Genomic DNA, 12,464 nt, shown 5'->3' with positions numbered 1-12,464 from the left:
GAAAAGCCCTGTGCAAATTTCATGTATTTGCAGTAACTTTTGATCCGCTGTTCGCAGCGAACCGAGACTGATTAACGCAATCGATTGCCCTTGCATTATTACAAAATTATGTTAATACAGTCCACTAAACAATTGATTCTAGCATTATTTGGGATTGACCGATTTTTTACTGAAAAAATCCGAAGGGATTGGCGTTGTTATTTTCTTTTCGAGACTAATTGGATATTATTCCGCTGAGTCAAGCTGTTGATTGGATCGGTTACCCCCAGCGTATTCGAACTGCGCGCCACCGACTCCTTTCGCAAAATTACGTAGATGTAGTGCATCCAGATTCCAGGAGGTCGATTCTGTACTAGGCGCAATAGAATAGCGTCTGACGCAAACTCGACATAGCGCTGTATTCAAAATCGTCGCTATTTTTGACAAATATCCGAAGGGGTTAGTCTTACTTCTTTTTCAAGTAAAAAATTTTTCGGCTTGCATGCAATGCGATACTTTTCCATCTGCTTATATGAGAGAAAGATACAACCCTACCGGACGGCCCTCTCTTGGCAACATCTCACGCTTATATTACAGGTTATAGTCTCCCTGAAGAGACATATCAATAAGACCTATAGAGAATCGTCACCACCATTCAGGCGACTTTGGCGCGAAAAAGTTTTAGACGCATAGCTGCTCTACTTCGTGAGATGCGCCTAGTCATGCAAAAAATGGATCCTGATCAATATTTTGAAGTAAGAAGAACAAATTACCTGTCAAAGTCGATCACATACTGATGTGGGGTCGCTGATGAATCAACATTAAAAAGAGCGTATGCAGTGTACCCACAAAGGTACCAGTTTTGTAATTAAATTTTCGAAATGTCTGGGAAGATATAATCCATGCATAGCAGGTTCCAATTATTATAGGCAATCTGAAATATCACTTTTCACATTCACATGAGTTTGTCCGTGTTATATTGCCAAAAATTCTATAAAATATGCACTCAGCAGTCAAATCTAATATATCTTATCAATGCTGTATTACGAACTGAATCTGAAGTGCATACACACCTGCAATGTGTAGAAAAGTACGAGCATATATGAATGTTCCACTCTCTCCATCCACGTGCATTACTTCGTACTATTCAACAAGTTCATGTAGGGTTAAGAGGTATGGGAGATTACCGAGACTTGGGATTATTGTATTATGACGATAACTTGGACTACGAATATCAGTCGCGCCATCAAGAACAAGATTTGTTCACTTCTTACGAAAATACGGACTACGTGTACGAAGATGAATACGACTATCAAATAAACGAAGACCAAGGCCTGAGAAATATTTACAACCGTTGTGTATACCCTACACTATTCGATGCTTGCAATTACTTAATTCCATTGCTGATAGCTTCCATCATATTCCAGAGTGTAACCCAATCTAGTAAGTATCGAGTATCGTTATACGAATAGAATGAAAACCTAATGGTTTAATTTTGGCTTATTATCGTAGGTTACACACCGCAACGAGGCTTCCATATAATTTCTGCAGTCATTGGATTATATGTTGTACAGCTGTATGCAGCCGAATGTTTGTACTTGTTGATCACCTTGATTACACTATCGTACCTGATTTTTTGTGTGCCTGGTCGTTATCGGAGAAGGCTAGCTATCAGTTTGTTATGCCTTGGTGTAATTCTGTACGGGTAGGTGAAACGGATAGAGCATGTTGACTGGAATCATTCAAGTTGGTCACACATGTGATGGTAGAAGGGATTTGACGCATACTTTTGTACTATTTGATACAGTGAAAGATGGATGAAACCAGCATTCTGGCACAAAATACGTGGTGTTACCATGATCGCTTCTATGAAGGCGGTTAGCGTCGTAATGGAATCTGACACCTTTCCATTGCCGAGTTTCCTGGAATACATTGGATATATGTTATGCCCAGCCACCTGCCTTTTCGGGCCCTGGGTTTCCTACAAAGATTATGCCACCCTGTATCGCGTCAACCAGTGGGTAAGGGTCATTACCTTTCTTGCGTATGTACCAGCTTTTAAAGTGCATATATGTCAATGCTTATGCATTTGTTGCAGAGTGTACGGAAGATTCTTATAGCTCTTGGATATTTAACACTTGCTTTTGCACTTCTAAGCATATCGAATTGCTGGGCTGAATGGATTTTTCCTGATTCCACATGGAGGTCAGTGCTGAGTCACAAGAGAGATGAAACAATTTCTCGCCTCGGTCACATGCCAATGCTCATTGAAAGAAATGTGTTTTAGATGGATTGTGGCATACAGGGAAGCTTTGTGCTTCCGAACTTCGCACTACTTCATATCCTATACATCTGGGGGTTTGGCTTTGCTAGGAGGCTTCTCCTTGACTACAGCCAGTGTAACAAAGCCTGGGTCAGTCGAGCTACCGCACTCTCTCGTACAGGTCGTTGTTAATTGGAATATCCCCATGCATAATTGGCTGAAAACATGTGAGCGACGATGAAATCACTTTTCGTTAACAGATTCGATCTCTAGAGCAGACAGTTAGATAATTTGCATATGATTCATGATTCAGATGTATTTCGACGCAGCCGTGAACATTTTGGTCAGTTTGGAGCAGTCTTCCTTACCTATGCAGTCAGTTCTCTCCTCCACGGTTTCAACTTCCAACTAGCTGCTGTGCTTCTAAGCCTTGGGTTCTACACATACGTCGAATATCAGTTAAGGCAGGAACTTGCTCGTGCTTTTGATGCTTGTATTACTGCTAGACGTTGCGGCGACCACAAATGTATACACAAACGAACCACAGCTAATTGCTGGTGGGTTCGGGTTATAAATATTTTATTCTCTGCCCTCGCCATGTTTCATCTGGCTTACTTGGGACTGATGTTCGATACCTCTGAACAACAAGAGACGGGATATAGTTACTCGCATGCAATGGAGAAGTGGTCGAGTCTCAACTTTGCTAGCCACTGGGTCGTACTTGCCACATATTTCGCCTATTTTATGATTAAATAATGAATGATATCTCTGTTTCATCTGTGTATGAACTTTCGAAAAAATAGGAACAACTTACCCCTTCAAGGTTGCCGAACATAACGACTTTGCCATTGCCAGGACTATGTGTATGTATACGTACATGTATACCATTTTAAGCACTTATTTTAAACTGTTATTACGAAGCAAATATCAAATATATCAGGGAGTTAAGTATAGTTTTTGAATTCCTTAATTTCAGGAAAATAACCATTGCGATGATTTATTCATATTTGTAATTACAAATATCTTATCGTTATTCATAAGTTAACGCTGTTTCTGTAAATATTACAGCTGCGCGAACAACACAACATTGATAAAATATTTGTGAAGTTGACACCGACCTGGGATTTTATATTTTCTAAAATAGCCGTACTCTATCCTATAGACAGCTTGTATTTTATACTCTTAAATAAATTTTTACGCTTTGACAAAAAAAAAAATATTTATTCTAAGCTAATGCATTGATATCTTATATCATCCAATGTCATGTGACGTATCCTTTCAATTATTCCTTGCAGAAATAAATTGATATATCTCTACAAAGAATCCACTGCAATGTGATACCTAATTGATAGAAAAATACATGTTTCGAATGTTATGGATAATAATACAGCAGGCGAATGATAACCGTGACTTAAATTTCGAGTTCCAATAAATTTGGGGGCTTTGTACTTATGCATAAGAAAGTGGTACGACGTGAAATGAAAACGTTGGTACCGGGTTAAAATGAAATGTAATATTAAAAAAAAAAACCTACTCGAAATCGAATATTTTTGAAATTTATCAGTTTCTCACGATGCAACTATTGGGATTGATAAAATTTATGGTTTTGTATCCTACATGTTTTCTATAATATAAACTTCGTACTGACCATGATGCAATGATACTGTTGCAGAACATATTTTGATGTAGTGCTGCATTAATGGGGTCCAGTCATTTTAAACTATCTTTGTTATATTTCGATCATCTTCCGCAATAGGAAAATACATTGAATTCAAATTGAAACGGAGGATAATTTCAAACCAGGTCAGCGCACTGCTACTGGTGAAAGATGTCAGTAAGTAGATCCTTCTCTATGTCCAATATCTGTACGATGCCGTAGCTTACACCTGATTGCTATATTACAAACTATGTCTACATCGAGAATAAAATGATAATACGACTGATTTAACATTTGCATCTGACCAGAGAAAAGATCGTAGTATGTCAAGCAACGAAGTAAATTTCCAGTTTTTAATTAATTTTAAAATCATTGACAAAATTCTTAAAAATGTTACATATACCTAAAGAGTGAAAAAAAAATAAAAGCGTAAACCTACATTAGTACAATAAGTCTTTATGTTACTATAAAATCGATAAACTTTACTCCAATTAGAAAGTGTTAATGTATCAAACCTACTGTTAATTTGTTTAACTGTAATTATGATAGTACTTGTACATTTCTCTACAGAAAGACTTTTTCAATGTTACACCAAGGATGAAACTATTGGTTGATTCCTTGTAAGTATGTACAAAATACATAGCCATTTACAAAGACGAATGTGTCAGTCAGCTCATATTTTCGGTTGTTCGTGCACTCGTAGCTTGCGTTGTGAATCTGGGCTTGTACATTTGTAGAATAATGTCGTTTCACCGTAAAGTTAACGCTTTCCACCATCTATATGTATCTGCTTATCTCTCTTTCTCCCTCTCCTTGTTGGCACTACGATGATGAAATTTCTTGTCATAGAGCTCTGAATTGTTTCAACTCTTATTAAATCTATTTTAAAATGGCTAATATGATTTTCAGTATATACGTACAATTTCCGCGACTCTAATATAATATAATATAATATAATATAATATAATATAATATAATATAATATAATAGCTCAGTATTTCAATAATAATTAACAATCAAATTTATTACAGCACGGATCATCGAAAAGTACGGACAGTGTGAATGTAATCTCTATAAGTAAGCCAACAGTGAATAATTGTTGTGTAAAATTGCCGGTAAATTAAATATAGATTGCCATGAATAATCTACGTTCAATTACCAATATTCATGCCTTTCAAAAAGGGAATAGCAATTCGGAGTAATTAGCTCCATATTTCGGATGTGCAGTTTTCTAATAAACGTCCCCCCACCCCCCACCTCCGCGAAACCATGTTTGAGAAATCATCTTTCGTGCATGCATTGTATACATATATACGTATGTATGTAGGGACAATCTCTTGAAGCAGACCAATTCACCAAGTCTTGCATTTTTCACTGTAAGTTTGCTTATACCTTAATTGCAAATGGCCAACTCCAAGACAATATTCAACGTGTGACAAAATGCCGTGATTTGTCATCTAATATAATACCCATACTAACGGATGGTAGGCTCAATCTACTGCTCGCGTGTCATTCGCGTGAAGAAATTGTAACAATTAGTTGACTGAAGCGGATTAAAATTGTTATACGCAATAAAAATGAGAAGCTAGGAGATAAAATTACGGATAAGAGATTAGTCACAAGAATGAAAACCATGATCCGGTTGAAAGGGGGGGGGGGCAAACCAATCGTGTTGACAGCATGATGGTTGTGAATCGTCGGTTACTATATCATACGCACAGGATATTCGCATTTCGGCACCATGAGATCCGCGTTCTTTGCTTCAATGCTTGAACCTCGGCTACATTGTCGACGTGGTGATGCTTATCTCACTGAGCGATGGGATTTAGGCGGCAAGATCTCCTACGTTGGTGAGATATACGGATGGCCACCCTATCGTCTCTGACATCTCTGAGAATATCGGTTAGTCATCTGACAAATGCTGTTTTGTAACTTTTTGTTGTGCGCGCGCTGCAAGACACAGAAAGAAATGGGAATTTGTCTGTTAGCCACTGGACATGACAGTGAGTGATTCATGGGTTTTTTTTTTTGGAGATATTAACAGTAATGTTGCCGGGAGATGAAATGTTACCATATGGTGAGTGTGCAGAGGTGTTAATTGAACCATACAAAGGGGAATCGAGTCATATTACAACTACGCCTGTAACACTGTTAGTTGGACATAATTATGTTGTTTGCGACACAAAAGTTAAAGCGTTAATGGTTACGAAATGTCAAGATAACTAATAAAACAGCAAAACCGATGTCCCTGGCAAAGCTATGATCATCTGCAGTATGACAAACAATATTAGGTAGAAACAATAATCGAATGTGCAAAGAAACGAACATGAAGGATAAATATATCTGGACATTGAAGCATCGCACTTACTGTCTCAGTGAATGATATCGTGTGACACGATCTGCTGATCGCAGAATCATATTCATGCCCGGTTGGGGCTGCAGAGCTGCGCGGTTTGTAGTTGCAACAGCAGTGCGAGCTTCGGTAACACACGAAGCTCTGACACTGGACCTTGTAACTGGCTTTGATACAGAACTGGAAGTTACCGGACTCGTTGAATCCACATCGTTGTTGACATTGTTGCTATTGTTGTTGTTGTTGTTGTTGATGTGATTGCGATTGTTGTTGATACTACGAATCTGTGTTGTTGCTTTGGAATTGATACGGCGCACACTTGATTCGCAGTTGTTAGTGACCAGCCAACTATTTCTACAATAACCCAAGAAGATGAAAAATCGTCTTTCTAATATAAATCTGGATTTAGCATCTTAAACGTGCTGTATAGTAAATTCCCACCAAGATTTAAGTGCCGTAGGAAGGACCAGCCTGTTACCAAAGAAGCTATAAAAAAGCTATGGGTAAAATACAAACCTCTTTACAATCGTTGTAGTAGCTGCACGGCCGAGGAGTCGTTTAGGTACTTCTTTGTCCTTGTTACTAGCCAAGCTGGCGGTTCCTTTCTGACTCCTTGTTTGAAGCAAAGGTCCCAGGTAAGGACTAATAGGGAGGATAATCGTATGAGTTGTAAGTAGCCATCTTTGGTAAAATGGTACTTACTGTGCAACAGTCGAAGGGCTCGATATACCGCCCAGAGACGATTGACAAGAAGGTATGATGCTGCGTCGTGATGCTTTTATCTGATTCAACTTATCGCCTTGAGTTAACACTGAGATTTTTGGTACGACAATGCCTGGAAGCGGCCCAGGATCGTCAAGTTTTATACCATCGACACGGTGCATGATCCCTGAGACATTGTCTTGAACTAAACGAGAATTTCGCAGACCAGATAAGGACAATCCACCGGGTCTTCCAGCCACTGAATATATCCCAAACTGATGCACGGGATTTCCGTTCTCAGGGCGCAGCGGTACCTTCAGTAAGGAATGAAGGTAAGCTTCTTTTCTAGAATAAAAAAATATTTGTCTTAAATTACAGATTCTTCTGAAAATGTGAAATATGTCAGGAAGAACTTACTCCTCGAGCCAGTGTTGTTGGTGGCCGATTACCGAACCAGGTCTACATATTCTGATCCATGCAATGGTTTCCCGAGCTGTAAGATGGTAATGTTTCATGATATAACAGCCGATAAGGGATCCTGTTCTACCAAGGCCAGCTTTGCAATGTACCGCGACAGCACCAGGTGCAGTTTCAGCTATTTTCAGAAACTGTTGCATTATAGAATTAGTGGGCGTCGAACCATCTATGAAGAACAACTCCTTGTGTTCAAAGCCAGCTTCGACAAATCTAGAGGCTTCGTAAATTTTCTTATTAAGCCGAACTATCGTCGAAACATTGTTACGGCGAAAGTATGCAAAGTAAGATTCCGGAGCATGTAGGGGATACCCTGCAGCAGACCCAAAATTAAATAGTTAATTTTGCATTTGGGATGCAATAAAGCTCATAGTTACAAGTGAAAACTAACCATTTTCAATTTTCGATTTAGCATGGGGTCCGCAAAATGCAATAAATTTTCCTGGAACTATCCAATTCATGTCGCCGTTTTCCACGCGCTCAAAGTATTCATACTCTTCACGGTGAAAATCACGAAAATTGAAAAATCCCAAAGAATAGCACTTGTGGATGGCACGGAGGCATTCTTTTAATGATATCTGGTAGCACGGTGGACCCAGAGAGGCATCTCGAAACATTATGAGTGGTGGACTTGTTGGGCTGGCTATCAAAATATCATAGGCTTCTTCGGCACTACGTTTCCAATAGATTATCTGAAGATTGGCAATAAATATGTTGTAAAACGTCATCACAAATTAATAGGAATGAGTAAAATGCCTCGTTGACTAGATTATAAGGTAACTGACCACATAGCTAGCGATAAGAAATGCAGCGTTTACGCGCTTCTGAGGGTCCATCACAGTGTAGTGGACAATTTTCTTCTTGCTCAGAGTGACCGCCTTCAGTTTCTTGTTCACTTTCTGACAATAACGATGAAGCATTGCAAGATTCAAGGGTCCAAAATCAGCATAGAAGTTCTCATAGATGAGCTCATCGTCAATACTGAAGTAATGGGTGTTAGAGGTGCTTCGAGGCTTCACTGTTGTCCTCAGTGTGACAAAGTATAACCGATCTGCAACACGGATCTCTTTAGCCTGTAAAAGGGGGAGAAGATAAATGGTATTAATGAATTCGAAATACCCTTCAAAAACTCTGCTGCACAGACTAGCACCTCATTGGAATCCTCCATTTTTTTCTGTCAACCTGCAACGAAGAAACTCTAAGTTAGGTGTGTGGGAAGAAGAAATAACTCGAACTTCCATCCCCATACCCATATCATCGGTATTAGGATGAGAAGTAATTATAAGATGGAATTGATTTCTGAAAAATCGAGGTTGTGGGCAGAAACTAGAGGTAACCTGGATCCGTTACCCACGCGAATGACGATTGTCACAGGAGTCTTAAGTGAATTTGAATTTATCGCGGAAGATTGGCGTGTCGAAACGAACGCCACTGTTGGTGGCTATAATTTTTAATCATTGATTTTCACTCACTTAGTTTACTAATCGCCGACCGCGAGTGTAAATATAAACACTGCAGTGACAGGATAAGAGAGAAAGAAGGACAAACTCTAAGAAAGAGAGAAGGAAATGTAGAGTGGGAAGACAGCGAATTCGAATAGAGTGGGCGGCAGAAGCTTGTGATGACAGCGGTAGCCGCTAGGGTGAGGCTGATTCCCGAAGCAGAGAGGGCTTGCAGCTAGAGCATGTGCGTATGCGTGTGCGATGTATGTATGCATATACACCCCTGCGTATGACCCGATCTCTGATATCTTCACGATCCTCGCTCAACACTACGAGGGTGTGAGAGAAACCTAGCGGCAAAAACCGCCGCGAATGCGACGAGCCGAAAGAGAAAATCTCGCCAGTGAATCTCCCGGAGGTTGATTATTTTACAATTTCATACTTCGCGTACATCTATTCGTTGACTGAAGATTATACTCGACCTATCGTAAAGGTATCGTACACTCGTACATAATTATAACACGTCAATTATTTATTTCACGTTACAATTGAATTTGAATCGGAGTTTCAGCCTTTTACAAAGTTTCAGCTCGCGACCACCAGCTGAGCGCTGCGGACATCTAGCACGACGAATTGCGGGAACAATTACATTAAATCGTTTGCAATAACGAAAAGATGTTATCGAATAACTGTTATACTATCTTCCATTTTAAGCCCCTCTGTCAATTTCAGTAGTACACTGTAATGTGCATTGGCTCATTTTTCTCGTTACAGAACTGTTGAAACCAGAAGAGTATAAATTTGTGCAGAAAAAAGGCATACAGAATTTTTATTGCTGTTAAGTATATTTGATACTTTTTGGATACTTTACCTCTTTAATATTTCGAAAGTTGAACAATCTTGAAAGAACACTATTACAACAAAAACCAGGAATTGGCAAGTCGTGCAATGATCAATGGGCGTGCTGATTCGCAATGTTTGACTTAGACTCGAGGTATTTCGGAACGCTCTGGGACCTAATTCTCATTTTATTTCCATTGCTGAAAGCAAAATCAGAATCCGTCTGAAAGCGATAATTGAACTAACCTTAAGTATCCATACATGTGTATCTGCTGATTTATGTATGTACATACATACATAAAAAAGAACAAATACAAAGTAAATCTCGATGCAGATAGAAGATGCTGCAATTAAAAAGTAACAAGACACAGTATCTATACATATAAGTACTTCCCAATGCTATTGTATATGGTCCAGCGATACATTAATTGATTTTGTCGTGATATCTTAACAGTTTCCCTTCCCCTTCTTGTTTTGCTTCATTCTGTCATTTTTTTTATACTCCATGCAAAATCTTGAATTTTTCTGCATTTTCACGTAGTAAAATACTTCAACTTTGGAATAATTGGGATTGTTTGTGAATTTATAATAGTTTTCAGTTGTTATAAATTAACATTGACAAGAAAAAAAAAAAAAAACGTATACTGAAAACGCTTGGAATTAGTTGGTTGACAACAGAGATCGTAGAATGACCATTAGATTTAGAAAATTGAATGCATAGGGCTTAGAGCATATACAGTAAGGCATAGGGGTAGTCTTCGCCCTCCCTAGGGGTGCATATAGATAGTATTAGGGGTTGCACCTATTCTCGGCCTAATAATTGTAACGAAATTCTTCGTTCGGTTTGAAATGCTAAAAAGACAAAGAGTAACTTAGTGAAACCAAAACAAGTACTAAAAATATATTTTACAATATTCTGTACAAAGATCATTTAAAATTAGTATTTTCATGCATGTCCGAACATAACGTATTAAATATTATATCATTTATTATATTATCGTTGTGACGTTTCCAAGATTGTAAATTAACAGATGTTACCATTTATGTAAGTGTTATCTTATGGCATCAACAATTTTTAGTATATGGTATACCTATCAATTCGATTATGAATCCAGAACTAAAATGAAGTCACAAAAAAAAAAAAAAAAAAAAAAAAAAAAAAACCCGCCGTGTCAGCTGCTGCGGAAGGTGTCGAGTGATATAATTTTTCTTGAAAACTATAGTTTCCCGAGCAGTTACAAATATAATTTAAGATAACATACAGTATAATTAAAAGTATGTTACGTACCCAAGCACATACGCGTGCATGCGCAATAGTATCATTCGGTTTGACACTGGATGCTGTGGGAGCAGATTCTTGGTCAATGACAATGAATGTAACACAGGAAAATGCTCTGAGCATCAGGACAACGAACAAACCTATCATACATACAAAATAAGTTCGATTTTACCCTTTGTTCTTATCTTTCCTACTTTTGTGACAAATAATTACACTGCATTGAATAAACAATTAACATTGTTGCACATCGATAAAAAAAAAAAAAATCAGCAAACCACAGCTATAACTATAATCAACAGATTTCGTTGTATAATTATTGTCGCTAGGAACCACATTTCGTGTGCCTACTCTATACGACAATGTAAGCCTAATTTTTAATATTTAAATGTAAACCACTGTATTAGAGAACTAGCCAGACTTGACGTAAATTCATTTTACCGTATGATTAGTGTAATAAAAAAACTTAAATGCTGAAATTTCTGTACACATAATAGTATCGTTGTATGTGGTACATGTATACAGAAACATCGATGATATATAGATATAAAACGTACTTATACGTATATTAACAGCAATTGCCTTGTTACCAGGCAAAAAAAAAAATTCATTGTTAACGTGCCTGTGCAGAGATACATACAAAGGCAAATAGACGATACAATGCATTACATTGTTGTAATGTTACTTATTGTTATTTAAAATTACTTTGATCGATTGATTTAATTTTTGTTTCAAACTTTGAAACTGTGCACTTTCACATTTAATAAACTCTTTAAAATATATGTGTACACACACACACACACACACCCTTACGTATATATACACACACACACATGTATGCATAACACATTGATCGAAAAGAACTGTTATCGTAATAAAAGTCTATTTACATTGCAAGAGAGATATGTTGAGATAATATTGAACATGATCATAATCATAGAACGAACAAATAACGAGTGGTGTGAACGTTATCATTGTACCAAACGATCAAGAATCAAGTGGTGTGGTGGAGAATAGTCACCATGAATATCTCCGGACTGGTTGAAACACTTGAGGCTACCCCTGTAATGAATATGAGTAGCCGACTTGAAGCTCATGGTAAGAAATGTTTTTTGTCAAGCGAGCTACTTCTTTTAAAATTACCTACTCCGAATGTGATCACTACGAGACATTTGATACCATATAGGCCAATTGCCACCCAGGAAAAAAAGTTAAGACCAATGGTCAACACCTACATGGTAGGCGTACTCTAAGCTAAAAACATGGTGCAGCATTTACAGTTCGAACAGTGTAAAATCAATAGTAAGCCGAAATTGAAATCGCCAATTTCGAAAAATATGTTTTGATTTGTAGTCATACTCAAACTGTTATTCATATATTTAGGAAGTGATCAAGTAGGATAATTATTTATTATGTCTGACAAAGTAAGGGCAATTTTTTTCTTTTTTCTGAATCAAATCTTTTGCATTGAAACAAAC

General features: G+C 37.8%; 2 protein-coding genes across 15 annotated transcripts; one reads left to right on the top strand and one right to left on the bottom strand.

Annotated features, from left to right (window-relative positions):
• The first annotated feature begins 320 nt into the window (after positions 1–320).
• Positions 321–3,758, top strand: LOC124184095 (protein-serine O-palmitoleoyltransferase porcupine). Of its 4 annotated transcripts, none has more exons than XR_006871123.1 (8): positions 321–438; positions 577–1,422; positions 1,492–1,684; positions 1,787–2,000; positions 2,078–2,184; positions 2,267–2,469; positions 2,556–3,121; positions 3,187–3,196. XR_006871123.1 is itself a non-coding variant. In XM_046573546.1 (8 exons), the coding sequence occupies exons 2-8, from the start codon at positions 814–816 to the stop codon at positions 2,996–2,998; spliced, it is 1,458 nt and encodes a 485-aa protein (XP_046429502.1). In that variant the 5' UTR covers positions 321–438; positions 577–813; the 3' UTR covers positions 2,999–3,758. The 4 variants fall into 4 exon arrangements, 3 of the variants coding, with proteins under 3 accessions (XP_046429502.1, XP_046429501.1, XP_046429500.1); XM_046573546.1 differs by having other exon boundaries at positions 577–832; positions 1,144–1,422; positions 2,556–3,758; XM_046573545.1 differs by having other exon boundaries at positions 577–832; positions 1,135–1,422; positions 2,556–3,758.
• LOC124184094 (dual specificity protein phosphatase CDC14A-like) lies at positions 3,213–9,006 on the bottom strand. 11 transcript variants are annotated; one of them, XR_006871122.1, is made up of 10 exons: positions 8,901–9,006; positions 8,548–8,610; positions 8,214–8,479; positions 7,820–8,120; positions 7,372–7,741; positions 6,955–7,299; positions 6,769–6,894; positions 6,268–6,606; positions 5,619–5,789; positions 3,213–4,721 (listed from the first exon to the last, which is right to left on the bottom strand). XR_006871122.1 is itself a non-coding variant. In XM_046573538.1 (9 exons), exons 2-9 carry the CDS (start codon positions 8,594–8,596, stop codon positions 5,807–5,809), a joined length of 1,842 nt encoding a protein of 613 aa, XP_046429494.1. In that variant the 5' UTR covers positions 8,597–8,610; positions 8,901–9,006; the 3' UTR covers positions 3,213–5,806. The 11 variants fall into 11 exon arrangements, 10 of the variants coding, with proteins under 10 accessions (XP_046429494.1, XP_046429495.1, XP_046429489.1 ...); XM_046573538.1 differs by having other exon boundaries at positions 3,213–5,852; XM_046573539.1 differs by having other exon boundaries at positions 3,213–5,849.
• Between the last annotated feature and the right edge of the window lie 3,458 nt (positions 9,007–12,464).

This window comes from Neodiprion fabricii, chromosome 5, assembly GCF_021155785.1.
Source record: "Neodiprion fabricii isolate iyNeoFabr1 chromosome 5, iyNeoFabr1.1, whole genome shotgun sequence".
Lineage (NCBI taxonomy): Eukaryota > Metazoa > Arthropoda > Insecta > Hymenoptera > Diprionidae > Neodiprion > Neodiprion fabricii.
This window is presented reverse-complemented; position numbering and strand designations above follow the sequence as displayed.

Bases quoted from the DNA above. Each gene is read 5' to 3' on its own strand.
- LOC124184095 (XM_046573544.1), top strand. From the start codon at position 1,086: ATGTTCCACTCTCTCCATCCACGTGCATTACTTCGTACTATTCAACAA. The intron at 2,001-2,077 runs GTAAGGGTCATT...CATTTGTTGCAG, and splicing joins TGTATCGCGTCAACCAGTGG to AGTGTACGGAAGATTCTTAT. The intron at 2,470-2,555 runs GTGAGCGACGAT...TTCATGATTCAG, and splicing joins GCATAATTGGCTGAAAACAT to ATGTATTTCGACGCAGCCGT.
- LOC124184094 (XM_046573533.1), bottom strand. From the start codon at position 8,596: ATGGAGGATTCCAATGAGGTGCTAGTCTGTGCAGCAGAGTTTTTGAAG. The intron at 6,895-6,954 runs GTAAGTACCATT...CCTCCCTATTAG, and splicing joins AGCCCTTCGACTGTTGCACA to TCCTTACCTGGGACCTTTGC. The intron at 6,607-6,768 runs GTTTGTATTTTA...GGGTTATTGTAG, and splicing joins ACTACAACGATTGTAAAGAG to AAATAGTTGGCTGGTCACTA.